The sequence below is a fragment of the Oryzias melastigma genome, linkage group LG19, assembly GCF_002922805.2.
Source record: "Oryzias melastigma strain HK-1 linkage group LG19, ASM292280v2, whole genome shotgun sequence".
NCBI lineage: Eukaryota > Metazoa > Chordata > Actinopteri > Beloniformes > Adrianichthyidae > Oryzias > Oryzias melastigma.
Genome location: NC_050530.1, coordinates 22,894,814 through 22,915,992, shown reverse-complemented (window position 1 = coordinate 22,915,992; position 21,179 = coordinate 22,894,814). Strand labels below are relative to the sequence as shown.

The window sequence follows — 21,179 nt, the reverse complement described above, 5'->3', positions numbered from 1 at the left end:
CGCGATTAATGCGTCAAAAAAATTGTCGGCGTCAAGCACACGTCAGATTAATGCGTTTTTAACGCGACAAATCTGACAGCCCTAAAAATTATATATGCCTTTTTCAGTAATGGTATTCTCATCAAAGTGATTTGGTGACTTCCTGTGTTGTGTTGTAAATTACCAAAGGAAATAAAGGAAACAAGGTTGGCTTAAACAGAAGCTGAACAAAAAAGTGAAGAAGTGTTGTTCAGTTCATTATCATGGCCCCTGTGTGCAGGTACGACTTGGATGCAGGAGGTGGTCCCTCTGATTGTCAGTGGAGGGGACCCCACCTCTGTGGAGACCATGCCGAACTGGGACCGGGTTCCATGGCTGGAGGAGATTCGAACTTCCACACTGAACCTTGAAGGGAGGCCGTCTCCACGCATGCTTACTACTCATTTCCACTACACTATGATGCCACCATCCTTTTTTAAAGTAAAACCAAAGGTAAATGGGCCCTTGTCCAGATGCTCCAAGTTTGAGCCACTTGAGAAGTTCAGAAAGTTCCCTTGCGGTGAACTCATTTCCCACTTCCTGTCGGTCTGTCACAGACCAATCCTAGCTCTTGTGTAGTATACCACAGGGCATTAGTTTTGATGAGACAGATTCTCTATGTTCTGGCATGAACACGTTTTCTGAGTCAGCAGTGTTCTCTTTCTTCTTTATATCTTGCTGGCTCACCTTTGGGCAGGAGTGGCTCAGGTGGTTGAGCAGGCCGGCCAATTATCCAAGGGTCGGTGGTTCAATCCCCGCTTCCCCCTGTCAACCATCATTGACACCTCACCCTCCCTGTCTCCAGTGTGGCTCCACTGGTGTGAGTGCATATGATGCCCCAGGGATGGCCAGAGGGACTGTAGGCGTGTACTGGCAGCCACCCCTCTCATTCTGCCCCAGGCAGCTGTGGTTACGTCAGTAGTTTACCATCACCAAGTAGGAGTGATTAATGAATACACATTGAAAGTGTAGAAAAGAGCTGAAAATGTATCTATTATTATTAACCGAAGTACAGAACATGTAGGAGAGATGGTACAATAGAAAAAAACAAACAGTTATGACTCTCCACAGAGGAAAATTTCCCCAATCCTGCAAAAATCCCCACAAAATTGTGTCATCTAACTAAAGTCAACCTAGTGTGTCCTGTGCAGTGCGGATCTATTATTTTTCACTTTAATATTTTGACCGAATTATTTTGTGAAGAAGACAAAGACACAAACACTCCTGGTGTCTTCTAACACAGTGCTGGACTTATTTTCTGGACTACTACTTTTTCTTTTTTCATCAAATTCAAGATCTATCTGAATCAAGATGTCAATTAGCAGCAAAAAAACTGGCTGAAGAAATGGCAGAGATGGAAAAACTCTAAACTTTATGTCAAAAAAACTCAGTGAGGTGGTGAAGCATCAGAAGATCCTGACTGACCTCGTGGACGAGATCCGGGAGATGAAAGCCTTAATCAGACAGAGAGACCAAAGGATTGAGTTCCTGGAGCAAAGACTGGATGATTTGGAACAATACTCCAGAGCGGACGACTTGGTGGTCACTGGTCTGGAAACCAGACATCAAAATTATGCCAGAGCTGAAGGATCAACAGCAGACCATCCAGGTGAGGACACACCAGCAGAAGAGCTGTACACCCTAGTTCAGGGGTCAGCAACGTTTATGACAGGAAGTGCCAATTCAAAATGTTCTCCTCAACATCTGGGCCATCACCGACTATAATGCGATTTCTGTTGTCGTTCACCTTTCGGTTTATCCTGTCAGGAATCACCTGTGTGAATCAGCGCTCACGGATTCAAACAGGTGATTATTCAGAGAGTTTCATGCTGGATGTTCTCCCTGACACAATCCTGTATTTTTAAGGCACAGAAAGATCTAGTTATGCAGCAGCATGAAGGGTCTTGTCTAAGGACCCTGATTGGATTTTAACTCATTGTCGTCCTGGAAACTGAACATCGTACACCAGCCAACTGAGTTATCCGGCCACTTCCAACTATAATGTGAACGTAATTCAAAGAAATACAAAAACATTTCCAATATATCTGAAACAATTGTAATTCCCAAACAGCAGGTCAAATACCTTTTTCTGAACATATTAGATCAAAATTGTGTTTAAGTAATAATATTGCACAAAGAAAAGAGTTGAAATAGTATCACAACTATGTTTGTTTGAAACCAAAAGTACTACATTTGTGGTTTGTCATACTAACAGTAATAGGACTGGATACATTAGAACAAAATACCATCAATATTTCTAAGAACTTCACAATTATAAAGAAAAAATATGAGTATGGTTTTGGCTTTTTAATTTTTTTGTTACATTATGAGACAGAGTCTGAGTAATTTGTTAGTTCATTCTCTGATGATGCTTTTATTGAATGTAAAATTAAATGTTCTTGTTAGTTTGCTATTTATAGTGATTTAAATTGTCTGCAACTGGGCATCATTTTTCATTTTCTTCTCCAGGAAATGCTGTGATGATCAGCTGTAACATTATTTTAAAATTTGTTCACATTTCATATTGACATTTGGCCGAACAGAAAGTTAGTCTGGGTTTGATTTGACCTTGTTTGGTTATTATTCAACAAACTGAACTTATCAGTCTTTATTTATTGAAAGCAATTTTCATGTGTTGCAGATCACAGCGCTTTACAATTGAAAACAAACATAAAATACGAAAAAGAAGAAAAATTCAAACCAACAACTCTTTCCCCACACACAATTCATACACGCAAGAATAAATGTCTAGAATTATGAAAGAGATGTGAGGCTTGGCTCTGCTGTGAGGAAACAATAGATCAGGAATCTGTTAATCCAACAGCAGATCAGCCGCAGATCATCACCACAGCGTCCACCAGAATGTGACAGGTCCACTCCAGCCGTGTGGCTGCATGCTGGAACCAAACCGCTCCAAGAGCGAGCCCCGCGACAATAAACACCGACCAAACCAGAAAATACCAGTACAAAAGATCCTCATATGGAAACATAAATTCATTAATGTTAGTGACGACAAAAACATGACCATTAAAAAGAAGCTGTGCAGTCATAAACTTCCCAGTCATGCACGTGCAAAAGTTCCATCCACAAACACGCGCTAAGATCGGCACAGGAATTATTACAGCTTTTTAATTTCACCGTGGGGATCTTTTTTTTTTGTTGTACGGTGAGCATTAACTTAAAATCACCTGGTCATGAAGGCTGTCCCTGAAAGTAGTGTGAATTGTGTGAAATTATAGAGCCGCAGTATTTATTTTGATGGGCGGGGTCACAGCGCTGCGTTAATGGATCCTTTCCTTGTGACGCAATGGGGGAGCAGAGGGGAGCAGTGACTATTGTGCTCTCTGTCCTCTGCAGGCTTATTTCCCCTCTGTTCTGGTTCCGTTTTGAGTTTGTTGTTCTGATGTCTAAAATGGATAGTTTTTTTGTTTCCAAGAGTCCATTTGCTTTAGTGTCTACTTTTCCTCATCACAGGTTTATTTGGATACATTCAGTAAAAGTTTTGAGGAAGAACTATTGGTGCTCTTTTCTTACACAGTTGTATTTGATAACATTTGTATTTTCCGTTGTGATGTTTTGCCTTTCAAAATAAACACCTTTGTAAGAAACAATTTTGTTTGTCTTTATTTAAAAAAAAATGTAATCTTAAATATTGTTCAAATCCAACCTTTTTGAAACTGAGGGATACTTCATGGGTACTGAGTTGTAAGAGGTTATCATTTTGAAATAACACATTTGCTCAATTTAAATTTAGTTATACATTAATGATGAATAATGATCCTCCTCTATGTGAAGACTCTGATTTTTCACCATAATTATCAAGAATGACAACAAACTAGGAAACAAATATGAATATTCAGAACTTTATTCATCTCAGTAATTTTCAGATGATCACTTCTATCACTACATTAATAGGAAAAATGTCCCATTTTCACTGTGTTTTACCATGTTTATCGATTATGTAATGTTAAAGAAAAATCAACTTACACATTTTTAACAAATCTTGTCACATTTTGAACTAAATTAATTAACTGGAATTGGTCAGAGGTCACCTAAACTTGTCTAAAGTTCATGTATCATCAACATATTTTAAAGATGTTTTGATTTTAAAATCTAAATAATTGCAAATGTAACTAAAATATAGCAACAGATTTTTTTTTTTTTCATTTTTATTCATTAAAAAACATACAACATAAACTTGAGTTGCAAGCTCAAGCATGATATAAAAGGAAAAAAAAATGAAAAGGGGACAGAAAGAAGAAAAACTTATTTTGTCTGCCCCTTTTAACAATCAATAAATCAATCAATAAAAAAAGAAAGATACAGATACACAAGCATTCGGCTGGTTCATTATACAATTGGAGAAGATTGGGAAAGAAAAAAAACAAAATCTTATAACTACAACATCAACCAGTGTGAAAGGAAAATCATACATTTGGGATGAGTAATTGTTATCTGTTTTAGGTAGTTTTATAGTCGTTGATAATACTGTTTTTAATGTAGTTTTTAAAACTTGATACTGATGTAGCATTTTCTTCCGGCACTCACCAAGAGCGGACGCTTTTCTCTGAGCTCCCTTATCTATCTCCCTACCAAGGCTCTTTGTCTCGTCTCCCCAGTCCTACTGCGACTACTCTCAGTTTTTCTCATTTTCAAGAAACATGGATCTGATCTGCTGGGCTGCGAATGCGATTGACCAAATTTATTCCACCATGCGAGGTGGGAAAGCAGACCCTACCTGCCCAGGGGGCACGTCTGCGGCTGGATATGTGAATGATCCTTGGGGCAAATGGAGAATTTTCTGCCTGTCGCAACTCTCTCTGGAAGATGTTGAAGATGTTTACATCATTGGATTACTGGTCTCAGGCTTTCTGCTGATTGGAACTGGTGGAACCTGGATGTACCGGAATGTGGCGAAGTGGCTCTCAGACAAGGGCGGACTGGGAGTGCTTTGCGCTGGGACACAGAGAGACGTACAGACTCAGACTGAGAAATTGAATGGACTGGAGGCCAAGATCGATGCTCTGTCTGCCCGCGTGTATCGCATCGAAGTCTCCCTTGGAAGGCTGGAAACCATCATGGAGCGAGTGTCTGCTCGACTTGGAGGAAATCAAGAAAATTGACCAGATCTGTGAAATTCTCCGCCATAACGCAGCACCTGGACTTCAGCAGGCAGACAGAAAGTTTTGTCTGTCTGCGAGAAAACAAACATCTCTAATCAGGAACCCCCCCCAAAACAACTCTGCAGAAGGTGTGAGAAACTGAGCCCGTCGTCATGGTAATCTGCATTCCTCCCCTGCCATGACCTTCACCACAAATTCAACGCCTTGGTGACTCTCTCTTCTCTCAGGCCCCCCCTCGACTGTGCCTTAGAGCGCTGTGCTATCGCGCACAGCTGCCACCTGGCTGGACGTGTTGGGAGTCAGTTTGTGGACCTTTTTGTCTTGTGAAATTAATGTGCTTCAATGTTGATGTATTTTTGCTTGTACTTTTAACTCATGCCGCCCTCCTGCGACACGGGCTGAAGATACTTGATTTTTGACATCCTTCCTTTCCTGTACCCTCATGTGTCTTTTTTTCGGGCGATAAAGCGCTGTCGAGAACGGCTGCTGCCCACCACCTAATTTCCCCCAGGGTGTGTCCCAAAGGGATTAATAAAGCTATGTCTAAGTCTAATTTTTAATTTCTACGCTCAATTTATTCCATTTGTTAACACCATATACTGATATACATCGTTCTTTTAGCAATATTCTGTGTTTTGGTTTCACAAATATTTCATGTCCTTTTAGATTAAATTTACTTTTTCTTTTCATGTATCTTTTCATTAAATTAGGAGGAAGGCATTTCATATTTACTTTATACATAAATTTCAAAATATTAAAGTTTATAAGATCGTAAAGTTTTAATAGTTTTAATTTAATAAATAATGGATTAGACGGTCCCTATAATTACTGTTTGTATTAATTATTATTGCTTTTTTTGCAATATGTAAATTGGATAAATATATGTTTTATAAGTTGTACCCCAAATTTCTATACAGTCGTTCAGGTATGGCATAATCAAGGAATTATGTAATATATATAATGAATTACTGTCTAAGAACCATTTTACTTTGTGTAGTACTGCAATTGCTTTTGCTATTTTGGATTTGACAGTGTTCACTTGTGATTTCCAAGATAGCTTTTCGTCTATAATTACTCCTAAAAATTTTACTTCTTTTACTCTTCTGATATTAATATTATCTATGTTTAATTCAACTGTATTGTTTGTATTTCTATTACTAAATATCATAAAATATGATTTATCACTATTTATTGATAGTTTATTTCCGTCAAACCACGCTTTAATTTTTCCTAGCTCAGTCTGCACCACCTCTATCATATGTTCAATATTGTCTCCCGTATAATAAAAAGTTGTGTCGTCTGCAAATAAAATGGAATTATTTTTTTGGGATATTGAGCTTAAATCGTTTATATAAATGATAAATAGTTTGGGGCCAAGGACTGACCCTTGAGGTACACCACAGGTGATATGAGATAAATTGGATTTTATGTTGTTTATTTGTACGTATTGTTGTCGATCTTTTAGATAGCTTGCTATCCATTGTAGGGCCAGTCCTTTGATCCCGTATTTACTGAGTTTTTGAAGGAGAACCTGGTGATTTATTGTGTCAAATGCTTTCCTGAGGTCTATAAAAATGCTAATGAGATGGTTCTTTTTGTCAATTGCTTCCGATATTTCTTCTGTCAATTCCATTAGTGCCATTGTTGTTGAATGTGTTGCTCTAAAACCGTATTGACTGTTACATAAAATATTTTCTTTATTCATGAATTTGTCTAGTCTGTCTACATATAATTTTTCTAGTATTTTGGAGAATTGGGAAAGCAGAGATATTGGCCTGTAGTTGGAAAAAACATGTTTATCTCCATTTTTGTAGAGTGGTAAGACCTTGGCAATTTTCATCTTGTCTGGAAAGACTCCTACTGTGAAAGATAAAGAATATATATAGCTTAAAGGATGTATAATATAATCAAGTATGTCTTTTATCAGTATTATATCTAGGTCGTCACAATCAGTAGACCTTTTGTTCTTACTCCCTTTTACAATATTTTTTATTTCTTCACTAGTTACTGGGTCTAGTAGCATGGTGTTTGAATTATTCTTTATATTTGAAGTAATATCATAGTCTGGTTTATTTGGAATAGAATTTGCCAAGTTTGGTCCAATATTTACAAAATAATTGTTAAATTAATTTGCTATTTTATTTATTTCATGGATTTCCATTTGCCCATTATTAAAATAGTTAGTTACTGGTGGGCCTGTTTTATTCTTTTTAACAATACTATTTATTATTCCCCATGTTTCCTTGATGTTGTTTCTGTTTTCTTCTAATAATTTACTGTAGTAATCTTTTTTGTTTTCTCAATATTGAAACTAATTTATTTTTGTATTTTTTATATCTATTTTCAGCCTTCACCGTTTTTAGATTTAGAAAGTACTTGTATAAAGTATTTTTTTTCTTGCATGCGTTTTGCAGACCTTTGGTCATCCATGGCTTACTTGTTCTCTCTTTTATGGTTATTTTCTTTATTTTATTTTGTGCCTGGTTTTTAGACGCAGCTCACAAGTGAGTATTTTTAGAAGAGCCCTGTGGGCACCTTGTGTGGTCCTTGAGGGCAGGTTGGCGACCCCTGAGTTAGATGGATGTACAGAATTGATGTAAAAGTCAAGATTTGCATGCACAGGAAACTAGTGTGTCATAGCACATTGTGAAAGCTTAATATAAAAAGTTTTGTAATCCTTTAGCAAATTCAAAATATACATTTTAATTATTGAAAAGTTTATAATAATAACATGAATGCATCATTTAAGGTTAAAACGTTTATTTTAGTGTATCACATATCTTAATCATGCGAGTTTAACATGATACAATTTAGCATAAACAACATAAAATCCTTTTTTTTTTCAAACATTGTTAAGTTTAATATGCCAAACATAACTTAGTCAAAGAGAATTAACATAAAATACTTATGTTAGATAAACAAGACTTAATCAAGTATATCTAACAAGTGTCAGGAGTCAGAGCTCTGACTCCCCCTCTGAGCACCAGCGGGAACAGTCACCAGAGTACTAACTGCACTTCATTTCCCAGAAGCCCCAGCCCACAGTTCCTGCTCAGCTGTCTCCAATCTTACAATCACCCCCCTGCTTCTTAAGCAGCACACAGAGCCACACTCACTGCGAAGTTTTGTTTGTGCCACCCTCCCTGCAACTCCGAGCGTTTATTCCTAGACCTGATCTTCTGCCTCTGGCCCTGTTTATTCTGATTGCCTGCCCCCTGCCCCTGATCCTCGCCTGGACTCTGACTACTCTACTCTCTCGTCTCGGATGATCCCATGCCCGTGTATGACGTCTGCCTGTCTGACCCTGCTTTAGTTTTGTGGACTTTTAGCTCCACTAATAAACCTGCTGCACGTGGAACCAGCTGTCTGCCTGTTTGTGAAAGAAAACTTCGCCATACATGGATTAACCAGGAGTAACCAGCCCGTCGGACCCGGCTGGATATGTCGCCATGCTACGAGAACAAAGTCACCAGCTTTAGCGTCTAACTGCCGTGACTGAGATCATCATGGTGCGCCTGCAAATTAAACCACCAGATGGCGCACATGGCCTGTCTCCAGCTCTCTCATCTGAACTGAGGTTGGCGCTTCCCGAGAAGTTTAATGGTGATCCTGTGCATTGCACTGGCTTTCTCATGCAATGTGACTTGTTCCTGCGTCAGCAACCACACCTCTACCCGACTTAGGAGGCTAAAGTGACTTTGATATGCTCGCTTTTGACTGGAGAAGCACGACAGTGGCTGGCTGCAATCTGGGCAGGAGGAACGCTGCCCCTCCATTCCTATGTAACATTCACGCAGATGCTACGTGATGTATTTAATCACCAAGTGGACGGCAAAGACTCTGGTGAGCAGCTATATGGAATCAAGCAGGGGCATCAGACCGCAGCCGCCTACTCACTCAAGTTCCGCACCCTGGCAGCACGCACCGACTGGTCTTCCAGCACACTAACTACTGCCTATAGGATGGTTCTCACAGCCGAGCTGCAGCGGGATCAGCTCATCGCTCTCACCATCAAGCTAGACAATCTGCTGAGGACCCGGCGGCCGCAGAATCCAGTTTCAGTGATTGTCCCGCCCGTCTCCTCTCTTCCTTCGGAGGTCCCCAGTCATAACCACAAGCCTGTTCAACTCTGCTCCACCCGACTCTCTCCAGAGGAGAGAAAGAGACGTTTTCAGGAGGACCTCTGTCTTTACTGTGGTCAGCCAGGCCACATCCACAACACCAGCCCAGATCGACCACCACGGCACTCCTGGGAGCCGGTGAGTGAAGCCCAGCTCACCTTTATTCTGCCAGTGACTCTATGTTTTGACGGCCGTGTAGTGAAAACACAGGCCATGATTGAGTGGCTGTCTCCGCCCTTGATGGACAACCCCTGGGGTCAGGCCAGATCCAGTTCCTGACTCAGGACGTTACACTCACTGTACCAGCTCGACACCACGATTCCCTTCAGCTCTTCGCCATCGAGGCCCCCCGCTGCTCTATCATCCTCAGGCTGCCTTGGTTGGAGAGGCACAACCCCAGCATCATCTGGTCTGAGCGCAGGCTGACGTTTACATCCACGCACTGCCAGCGTCATTGCCTGTGGCCAACAGACAACCCTGAAGACCGAGCACCATCTCGCCCGATTGCAGCCGCCACCCTTGTGGAGTGCAGTGCGACCGGAGCGATGGAGGGGGTACCGATTCAATACAAGGATCTGTGTGAGGCCTTCAACAAGCAGCGTGCTACACAGCTACCTCCGCACCGGTCCTATGAGTGCACCATTGACCTCCTGCCAGGAGCCGTGCCCACCTGTGGACGGGTGTTCCCGCTGTCTCAGCCTGAGTCAGAAGCCATGCAAACGTACATCCAAGAGGAGCTAGCCAAAGGCTTCATCCGAGTCTCTACTTCTACTGCTTCGGCCAGCTTCTTCTTTGTCAAAAAGAAGGACGGTGGCCTAAGACCCTGCATTGATTACCGCAGCCTAAATGATGTGACTGTAAAATACCGCTATCCCTTGCCACTGGTCCCTGCAGCCTTGGAACAACTTCACACAGCTCGCTTTTTTACCAAACTGGACTTGAGAAGCGCGTATAACCTCATCCGCATTCGAGAAGGGGATGAGTGGAAGACGGCTTTTTCGACCACATCTGGACATTATGAATACCTAGTCATGCCCTTTGGGCTTTGCAATGCCCCTTCTGTCTTCCAGGCTTTTATAAATTATGTGTTCTGGGACTTGCTGCAACGCTTTGTCATTGTTTATATTGATGACATTCGGATTTACTCTGACACCTTCGAGAAACACGTCTCTCATGTCCGGCAGGTGTTGAAACGACTGATCACCCACAGACTGTACGTTAAAGCAGAGAAATGTGAGTTTCACAAAACCTCCATTTCTTTCCTAGGCTACGTGATCAGTGCCGAAGGCGTGGCTATGGACCAATACAAGGTGGAGGTGGTGTTGCAGTGGCCTCAGCCAACCACTATGAAGGAGATGCAGAGGTTCCTTGGCTTTGCTAATTTCTACCGGCGTTTCATTCGGGGCTTCAGCACAGTGGCCGCTCCTCTCACCTCTCTCCTGAAAGGAGCTACCAAGCATCTTCCCTGGACTTCTATGGCCACCATGGCGTTCCAGATGCTAAAGCAGCGGTTTACACAAAGTCCCATCCTCCACCATTCAGACCCATCCACCCAATTCATTGTAGAGGTGGATGCCTCAAGCACAGGGGTTGGAGCCGTCCTGTCACAACGCCACGGGACGGCAACTAAAATGTTCCCGTGTGCGTACTATTCCTGGAAGCTGAACAAAGCTGAGAGGAACTATGATGTGGGGTACCGTGAGCTGCTGGCTATGAAGGAGGCGTTCTCGGAGTGGAGGCACTGGCTGGAGGGAGCGACTTGGAGTACATCAGGTCTGCCAAACGGCTAAACCCTCATCAGGCACAATGGTCTCTGTTTTTCTCTCGCTTCCAGTTCCAGATCTCGTATCCTCCAGGTTCCAAGAACGAGAAGGCTGACACGCTGTCCCGACTCCACAACATCCCTGCTGAGGAACTGGTCGCTCCGGAGTCCATCGTGCCCACCGCTATAATCCTGGCTCCAGTGCAGTGGGATATTATGACTGAGATTGCAGAAAGGAATGCTGCTGAACCTCCTCCGTCCTGTCCGGTCAATCGAGTATACGTCCCGCCTTCCCATCGGCAACGGGTCCTTCACCTGGTGCACGACACGCCTGCAGCAGGACACCCAGGTATGGCCGGAGTACACCAGAGTACTGACTGCACTTCGTTTCCCAGAAGCCCCAGCCCACAGTTCCTGGTTCCTGCTCAGCTGTCTCCAATCTTACAATCACCCCCCTGCTTCTTAAGCAGCACACAGAGCCACACTCACTGCGAAGTTTTGTTTGTGCCACCCTCCCTGCAACTCCGAGCGTTTATTCCTGGACCTGACCTTCTGCTTCTGACCCTGTTTATTCTGATTGCCTGCCGCCTGCCCCTGATCCTCGCCTGGACTCTGACTACTCTACTCTCTCGTCTCGGATGATCCCATGCCCGTGTATGACCTCTGCCTGTCTGACCCTGCTTTAGTTTTGTGGACTTTTAGCTCCACTAATAAACCTGCTGCACGTGGAACCAGCTGTCTGCCTGTTTGTGACAACAACGCAATAGCTGTGTTTCCATTAACTGAAAGATTTCCTCATTTTTTCATCTGTAGCTGCACTTTTGCTGCTTGCAGCCTGAATAAGACGCAGACGTCTCATTTGAGAAGAGTGTGCAAGTGTTGTGACAAACTTGAATGGATCTTGTGTTTTTAAACAGAAAAAATGATCCAGCTGCTTACATGTTTTTGTTTTGCTTTTTTGAATTCCACTGAACAGGTTTCTCATGTGCATCTGAGACTGTCACTAGACAAGCTGCGCTGCATGCGCGCGGGGTACTCGCCACACTGCAGTGACATCACCCAAATGCTAAAATAAATAAAAAAAAACTTGCTCTCACCCATCAGCATGCTTTTAATCACTTATTGCGTGACCTGGTTTGTGTTTATTTGCATAATTATGATTTAATCTAAACAGTGTCATTGCGAAAATGTGTTTTTTTTTTTTCTCAAAAGGATTTCAATGAAGTTTGGGGCATTTGTGTAATGAAAAAGTAGATAATTTGGTTTTCGGTAAACATTAATTTCGTGCATTTGCTGTACATATTTTTTTCATGTTAGTTCAACAGATTTTCTTCAGTGCAGTGAAGGTTGAAAAATCTTCAGAAGTAAGTAATTAATAGTAAAAAATGTTAAATTCTTGGTACGCGCTATTAGAAATGTTTTTAACTGTGTCATTAAAGAGTTTTTGCACATTCAAGATTTGTATTTCTTTTCGTACAAGCTGCATTTGCTGCCCTAGTGAGACACTAAAGACTGCTTTTTGTGAAAAACAGAAGAAGTACAAATATATTTCTGCTTGAAGACAGCACTCTTGATGTGCTGTGTTGTGAGCTTAATGTGTTTTGAACTTAATGTGTTGTGTTGTGAACTTAATGTGCTGTGTTGTGAACTTAATGTGTTGTGAACTTAATGTGTTGTGAGCTTAATGTGCTGTGTTGTGAACTTAATGTGTTGTGAACTTAATGTGTTGTGAACTTAATGTGCTGTGTTGTGAACTTAATGTGTTGTGACCTTAATTTGTTTTGTTGTGAGCTTAATGTGTTTTGAACTTAATGTGTTGTGTTATAAACTCAATGTGTTGTGAACTTAATGTGTTGTGTTGTGAGCTTAATGTGTTGTGAACTTAATGTGTTGTGAGCTTAATGTGCTGTGTTGTGAACTTAATGTGTTGTGTTGTGAACTTAATGTGTTGTGAGCTTAATGTGCTGTGTTGTGAACCTAATGTGTTGTGAACTTAATGTGTTGTGAACTTAATTTGTTGTGTTGTGAGCTTAATGTGTTTTGAACTTAATGTGTTGTGAGCTTAATGTGTTTTGAACTTAATGTGTTGTGTTATGAACTCAATATGTTGTGAGCTTAATATGTTGTGTTGTGAACTTGTTGTGTTGTGAACTTAATGTGTTGTGAACTTAATGTGTTGTGACCTTAATTTGTTTTGTTGTGAGCTTAATGTGTTTTGAACTTAATGTGTTGTGTTATGAACTTAATGTGTTGTGAACTTAATGTGTTGTGTTGTGAGCTTAATGTGTTGTGAACTTAATGTGTTGTGAGCTTAATGTGCTGTGTTGTGACCTTAATGAGTTGTGTTGTGAACTTAATGTGCTGTGTTGTGAACTTAATGTGTTGTGAACTTAATGTGTTGTGAACTTAATGTGTTGTGAACTTAATGTGCTGTGTTGTGAACTGAATGTGTTGTGTTGTGAACTTAATGTGCTGTGTTGTGAACTTAATGTGTTGTGACCTTAATTTGTTTTGTTGTGAGCTTAATGTGTTTTGAACTTAATGTGTTGTGTTATAAACTCAATGTGTTGTGAACTTAATGTGTTGTGTTGTGAGCTTAATGTGTTGTGAACTTAATGTGTTGTGAGCTTAATGTGCTGTGTTGTGAACTTAATGTGTTGTGAACTTAATGTGTTGTGTTGTGAACTTAATGTGCTGTGTTGTGAACTTAATGTGTTGTGAGCTTAATGTGTTTTGAACTTAATGTGTTGTGTTATGAACTCAATATGTTGTGAGCTTAATATGTTGTGTTGTGAACTTGTTGTGTTGTGAACTTAATGTGTTGTGAACCTAATGCGTTGTGTTGTGAACTTAATGTGTTGTGAGCTTGATGTGTTGTGAACTTAATGTGTTGTCAGCTTAATGTGTTGTGAACTCAATGTGTTGTGTTGTGAACTTAATGTGCTGTGTTGTGAACTTAATGTGTTGTGAGCTTAATGTGTTTTGAACTTAATGTGTTGTGTTATGAACTCAATATGTTGTGAGCTTAATATGTTGTGTTGTGAACTTGTTGTGTTGTGAACTTAATGTGTTGTGAACCTAATGCGTTGTGTTGTGAACTTAATGTGTTGTGAGCTTGATGTGTTGTGAACTTAATGTGTTGTGAGCTTAATGTGTTGTGAACTTAATGTGTTGTGTTGTGAGCTTAATGTGTTGTGAGCTTAATGTGCTGTGTTGTGAGCTTAATGTGTTGTGAGCTTAATGTGCTGTGTTGTGAACTTAATGTGTTGTGTTGTGAACTTAATGTGTTGTGAGCTTAATGTGTTGTGAACTTAATGTGTTGTGAGCTTAATGTGCTGTGTTGTGAACTTAATGTGTTGTGAGCTTGATGTGTTGTGAACTTAATGTGTTGTGTTATGAACTCAATATGTTGTGAGCTTAATATGTTGTGTTGTGAACTTGTTGTGTTGTGAACTTAATGTGTTGTGAACCTAATGCGTTGTGTTGTGAACTTAATGTGTTGTGAGCTTGATGTGTTGTGAACTTAATGTGTTGTCAGCTTAATGTGTTGTGAACTCAATGTGTTGTGTTGTGAGCTTAATGTGTTGTGTTTTGAGCTCAATGTGTTGTGAACTTAATGTGTTGTGAGCTTAATCTGTTGTGTTGTGAGCTTAATGTGTTGTGAGCTTAATGTGTCGTGAGCTTAATGTGTTGTGAGCTTAATGTGTTGTGTTGTGAACCTTCAGGACCACAGCATCTTTCAGCCTTTTTGTTCTGTTTAGTTAGTAATGCATTCATTTGACAATAACAAGTGTGGAACGCCCGTGAGCATCAGTTCTGTATGTTTTTTCATGTAATTTAAGTTACAAAATGAGTTTATATTTGTGTTTATTCACTAGAAACAACACACCCCCAAAAGTATACATGCAGCTGTACTGTAACTCAATGGATGAAGTGGACTACAGTCGTCAAAGCTAACAAACACGCAGCAATCACAACACACTACACAACAAAACACTTGACATTGTTCATAAAACGGTTTATAAAGAGTGGGACCTCCCTCCACCAAAAAATAGAGTAAAAGAATGTTCAAAATTTTCTTTCCTTTTTTATTTTATTTTTATAGTAAATCCAAGTTCTCTCGCGTCTGAGGTAACAAACTCCTGTTTTAGCTGGAATTTACTGAGGACAGGACACAACTGGAACATATCTGGTATTCTGCATCTAAAATGAACGTTTCTGCTGATCTCTGCTAGCTCTGTGGAGAAATTGAGTGTTAGTCTGGGGGCGGAGCTGTCAGAGCAGACTCTTCCTGGAGGGGGCGGTTCACATCATGCTGATGTCAGCACGTTTCCAGCCGCTCGTTTTTGTGGGTATGGGAGGGGCTGCTGCAGACAGCGCAGGTTTTTGGAGGATTACTTTTAAATACATGAACGGACCCAAATACTGTTTTGGGGTTCTTTATGTGGAGGAATGAACAATAAAACGCATTTAAAACCTCAAAAAGTAGAATTTTCATGATAGGGCCCTTAAAAAAGCTGCTCAGTTGTTCCAGAACTTTCCTTATATTCACTCCAGTTGATTAGCAGCAAGTGTCTTCAGTTTGGACCAGCTGTGTGTTAATGGTGATCGTTGTGTTGGAGCAGAGTTTGAGTTTTGCCTCTTTGTGTTCACTTTTTGTGTGTTGTGAGTGCCAACTTTGTTTTAAAGGTGAGAATGTGTCTTGTGTTCTGCAAAAAGTAGATTAGAGTTTTGCAAATTGGAAGTTGTGTTTAGTTTTCGACCAAAGAGTGATGTTTTTGAGAAAAGAGTTAAAGCAGTTGATCGACTGGTTTGGAGAAGGGCATTCAGTGTTTCAGCAATTGGGAAAAACTGTAAAAGTCCATGTAAATACAAGTCTTTCTTTCCCTTCCTTCCTTGTGCATGTTTGGGTATTCTCTGGGGACTCCAGCTTCCTCCCAAAGTCCCGAAGCATGCTTCAGAGATTGATGAATTAATTCTGATTTCTCTTCTGTAGGTGATCTACGTCTTGAGAAACCCTAAAGATGTCTTTACATCTATCTTCCACTATTCCAAGATGGCCTCCTTCCTGGTGACTCCTGACTCACAGACTGAGTTCCTCCAAAAGTTCCTTGATGGAAACGGTGGGTCTCTGTTTTATGCTCATTTCTTTGAGTGAGTCAAATCTACATGTTTGAAATGGGAGAAATCCCAGCTGAATGACTTGTACTATGTTCAGTCATTTTTGGATCCTGGTTTGATCATGTAAGCGGGTGGCTGAACGCTGATGACAAGGACAGGATCATGTACATCTCTTATGAGGAGATGATTATGGTGAGATATATTTTCTTTCTTTCTAAGTTGGTCACGCAGACAGTAACAAAGCTAATGTGGGTGTGTCTCTGTGGGGCAGGACTTGAAGGACTCTGTGAGAAGAATCTCTCAGTTTTTGGAGAAGCCTTTGGATGACGAGGTGATCAGCAAAATAGCTGACCGATGTCTGTTCAAGAACATGAAACAGAACAACATGTCCAACTACTCAGCTGTCCCTCATGAAATTATGGATCCAACAAAGTCTCAGTTCCTCAGGAAAGGTATGGACAACTTACAACATATAGTGTTAAGTTTGCCAGGAGTAAAAAGCAGGAAAAAGGAAACAAAGATTCTGTTATAAAGATGAAAACTTTTTCATGAATATTTCTATATTTAATTTCTGATTTCTGATTGTGTGTTTCTTCAGGAATAGCTGGAGACTGGAAAAACCAGCTTACCGCTGCAGAAGCAGATTACTTTGATGCGGTTTACAAGGACAAAATGAAAGATGTGAAATACAAATTTGTATGGGATTAAAGCCTTGCTAATTAAGACTGGTTTATACTTCCAAGCAATTCGAATTCACTCGTGTCGCGTCCACATTCTCGCTGTCTCGTTCATACTAATGTTGGCTGGATTTGATTGCGACTCTTCACTATAACTGAGATGTACTTCTGACTGGTGTTTATACTTTCAAGCAACACGATCGTGTTCAGCGTTTATTTTTAACATGATCAGCATCCCGCTCAGACACTTGGAGCATCTGCGAGCGCGCAGGTACATGAAAGACAGAGGAGGAAGTGATGAGTTTGTCTGCTAAACAGAAGCAGGAAAACAAAGACGGCAAAATTAAATTAAAAAAGGAACAAACGGCATTCTCCAGCGCTGTAAGATATGAGAAAAAAGACATTTTTTTTCCAGCAACTTGCTCTATTTTCTATCTAGTTGTCCACTCTCTGTCTCTCTCTGTGTGAAGTTCGGCATTTGCTAACTTCTTTAGTAAGTTTTCATCATTTTTAGTGTTAAAAGATATTTTTCTGGAGTTTTCTGTGTAGTCGTTTACTCTAATTGCTGAAATAAACTCGTTAAATAAAGCGATTTGTATGCGATTGCCCTCTGGGCGTAACGTTTCAGCTGTGGGTGACGTCATCAGCAGATGCAGCGTTCTGATGCGACTGAAGGGATTCTGCTCCGATGGCCGTGCGACCACTACGCCGCGAGCGATTAGGAATCACGTGGAAGCATAAACCAGCCTTTACACTTATTCTGATGTTTAGCAATCCACAAAAATATAGATTCTCAAGGCTAACACGATTCCCTAAATTAATTCCACTTTTTGAAAAATGCAGACTTTATCTTCTTTTGGTAATTTTTGAACTAGTCTTTTAGGTGGTACCATGTTTGAAAATGTAGCCTTCCTTCTTTAAAGAAGTTTTGAAAGCATAACGACCACAACGTATTTAAAGCAAAAGAAAATACATCCATATATGGACATTTCTTCAGGGTCTATTCTGTTGTCAAAGTTTAGACATGAAGTGGCCTGTTTCTCATCTTCAGATCTTTGCAAATGTGCACTTTGACACAGCCGACACAAAAAGAGGAAGTGGTTAGTTTGTGTATCACTTGTAAATGTGGAAAAGACAGCAACTTGAAGAGAAGTTCAAAGTGAAGCAAGCGTTTCTAGCGCAGCATAATGTGGGTCAAAATGAATTTAAAGGAACTGAGAGCATGAGGGAGGCCCAGTTAGGTTATCTGTGTAGTAAATAAAAAAAGATCTTGAACCTCTTGGCATCCACATGCGTGGGCATGACAATTTTGGTTCATTTCCACAGTAGTTCATTCTGCTTTACTGGGCCTAGTGACCACATATGTAGAAGGTTATCTCAAACGTTGGATTAATTCTGATTGTGTGAGCTCTGTCAGCAGCTCCTTAGTTTACATTTAAGTCCAGCAATGCACAAAGCCTTACACTTGTATACCACATAAACTACTAACAGTTTTACTAGTGGGATATCCAAAGAAACATTGTAAAAAATATGAAAATATTGTAATGTAAAAGTACATTTTGGTATTTTTCCAAATGTTTAAAGAAGTAAAAAAAATCATTACGTTTTTACACACTTTGCTGTAATACATTTAAAAATATTGATTAGTTTTTAAAAACATATTTCCACATTTTTTTATTTTTATGCAAATAGTCTGCATGATTTATATTATTTCTAGATTGTCCATGTTATTAGACAAAAGTAAGTGTTCAAAAAAGACTAATAAATTAGTAGATTTGTCCAAAACTTGTCTGACCCATTTTTTAAAACTACTTTAGAGATGATGCCTTTATGCTAGCCTCACCTAGCATCTGGTTTCTGCTGGTAAAGGACAGTTGTCAGTTCTATTTACCTTATATAATCCAACAAGTTAAGCCAAAATCCAGAAATCCAAACCTTAAAATTGAGAGTCAAGAAAAATTCTGGTCTAAGATGATTCCAGCAAGCCATGACTTTAAGTACTTATGATAGCTGCTGATAGAAAAATCTATAAGAAAATAAAGAGAAGACACTTCTTGAACATCAGCTTACTGTAACTATTTTTAAATGAGGATGTAGAATGTCACGTTCTAGAGTTCCAGAATGTAACATCGTATTTTATAGATAGAGGAAATTCCTTGACTTCATGCAAACTTCCTGTTTATGCTTTAGTCCTGCAAAGCAGTTCAACCGCTTAACTCTGCACCCTCACAAACACTGAAAAAAAATCAATACACAAAACAAAAAATAGAATATAGAACTTTCTTGATCCCACGAAGTGGAAATTTCCTTGGTACCACAGCTCCATTAAATACAGCAGATAGATAGTAAATGACAGGAAATATATGTTTAAAATCTAATCAATAACAATGATCCAGCATCTATGTGGGGTTGTAGTGTTATTAGCTGACAGGAAGATAGATCTGTGAAAGCGCTCGTTCCTGCAGCTCCTTAGTGGACCCACGATCTCGGGCAGAAGATGATGATGAAGAGGATAAATGCGACATATGGTGCACTTAATGCTACACAAATGGTGTTAACACATAAATGACCTGTAACCTTTTTACACAAATTCTTAATGCATCAAATTGTTTGAATGACAAACTTCCATTTTGCTGGCATGCACACTTTACCACATGCAATCTGTCACATGTATGCACACTAACACAAATACATCAAAGGTTATACTGGTAAACAAGAAAAAACAGAAGAAGACATATCTGAACATGATTCAGCTGTTGTGTCCGGTGTGTTGATACAGATTTGAAATGAACTGCTTAAAAACTCTTTCATCATGGGCAGAAATACCTTTTCAAAATACCTATTTTTCGGGTCCAACTTGCTAGATCCGGGATGGACTTCCTTTTGCCTTCAGAACTGCCTTAATCCTTGGTGGTAGAGGTACTGGAAACATTCTTCAGAATTTGGTCCATATTGACACATCACACAGTTGCTGCAGATTTGTCGGCTGAACGTCCATGATGCCGATCTGTTCCACCACTAATAGTGTTTTTCAACCAGTGTGCCGTGAGAGATGGTCAGGCGGGCCGCGGGAAATGATTTCTTTTCACTGATGTAAAAACATTTACCATCACCAGAATATCAGCTTGTTAGGTTCAAACAACCTGAAACATTTCTCTGAAAGGAAGACAAGAGAGGGGTCAGTTCTTCAATCAGATTTTACTTGCACAAGGAGAACAGACAGAGAATGTTCAAACCATCTCCACCCGCTCTGAAGATCTTGGGTCAGGGTTTCCATATTTATAACCTTTCAGGGGCGGTCTTAGTTATATTTACATTTGCTGCTCTCAAGGTGTGGAAGGAAAAACAGCCTCAAACTGGTCCTACTATCATTAATGTCATAGTTCAATGCAATAGGTCGGCGTCAGCATCTTTGATTATCTGTAATGTGTCAGCCTCCAGACAGCCTTCAGCCTGGATGACTGCAACCTTCCAGACACCAGCTGAGCACGACCTCAAATGAGCAGAAAGAGAAGAGAGGTTAAAATCATACAAAGCAAATATAAGATAAATGTATGTACAACTCTATCACAGCTTTATATTCATCAAAAAAGGCCCAGGTTTCAGATGCCTTTGTGGAGCTTTTCAAAATAAATGAACCAGATTTCTCCACATCTTCCATGTCTTTTATTAGGAGGGTGAGAAAAACTTTGGACGTAGTTCCACCCACACATGACGGGAGCATCAGGTTTATTAACACACTTTTGGGCAAGTGTCGAGCAGCGACTTTGACGTGTTAAAATTTGATATGTGAATTGTGTTCTATGTGAATGCTTCAAGATGAGGAAAAAGGAGGAAAGAGAAGAGGGGGCAATCCACTCCATACTTCTGTGCAGAATACTGGGATCAGTGGGATTGGCTGGCTTCTGGTATGAAGGCATCTAATGATCTTTAAGTGTGTGTGTGCTGGTGACACCCCCATGCTGCCCTGCAAGAGCCAGGGACAAAGGAGGGTTGAGTCAGACATATTAACTGTATTTTCAGGATTAGGGAAATAACCATATTACACATTTTCTGAAACATTTAACCATGCACAATTTTCAAAATATAAGCTAAATATACAAAACAATTGACCTTTGAGTCAAAACCTCACTTTGATGTTTAAAATGAAGACTCTGTCATCAAAACGAACACAAACACATCAAACAACAACACACTACACACCAAAACAACAGACACGATTATCAAAATATGAGCTAAATGTACAAAACTATCTCTGAAGTCGTAATGAAGACTCAGTCATCAAAACTGACAAACATGCAGCAATCACAACACACTACACAACAAAACACCAGACACTGTTCACAAAATGGTCTAT

General features: G+C 40.1%; 1 protein-coding gene across 1 annotated transcript in view; it reads left to right on the top strand.

Moving 5' to 3' along the window:
• Positions 1 to 18,129, top strand: part of LOC112154309 (sulfotransferase 2B1) — a 27,142-nt gene extending 9,013 nt beyond the window's left edge. The window contains exons 2-6 of the mRNA XM_024285162.2: positions 260 to 471; positions 16,021 to 16,147; positions 16,243 to 16,337; positions 16,417 to 16,597; positions 16,744 to 18,129. Coding sequence (XP_024140930.1) covers positions 260 to 471; positions 16,021 to 16,147; positions 16,243 to 16,337; positions 16,417 to 16,597; positions 16,744 to 16,853 — 725 coding nt within the window. The 3' untranslated portion in view covers positions 16,854 to 18,129. The remainder of the gene's footprint in view (positions 1 to 259; positions 472 to 16,020; positions 16,148 to 16,242; positions 16,338 to 16,416; positions 16,598 to 16,743) is intronic.
• The last annotated feature ends 3,050 nt before the right edge of the window (positions 18,130 to 21,179 follow it).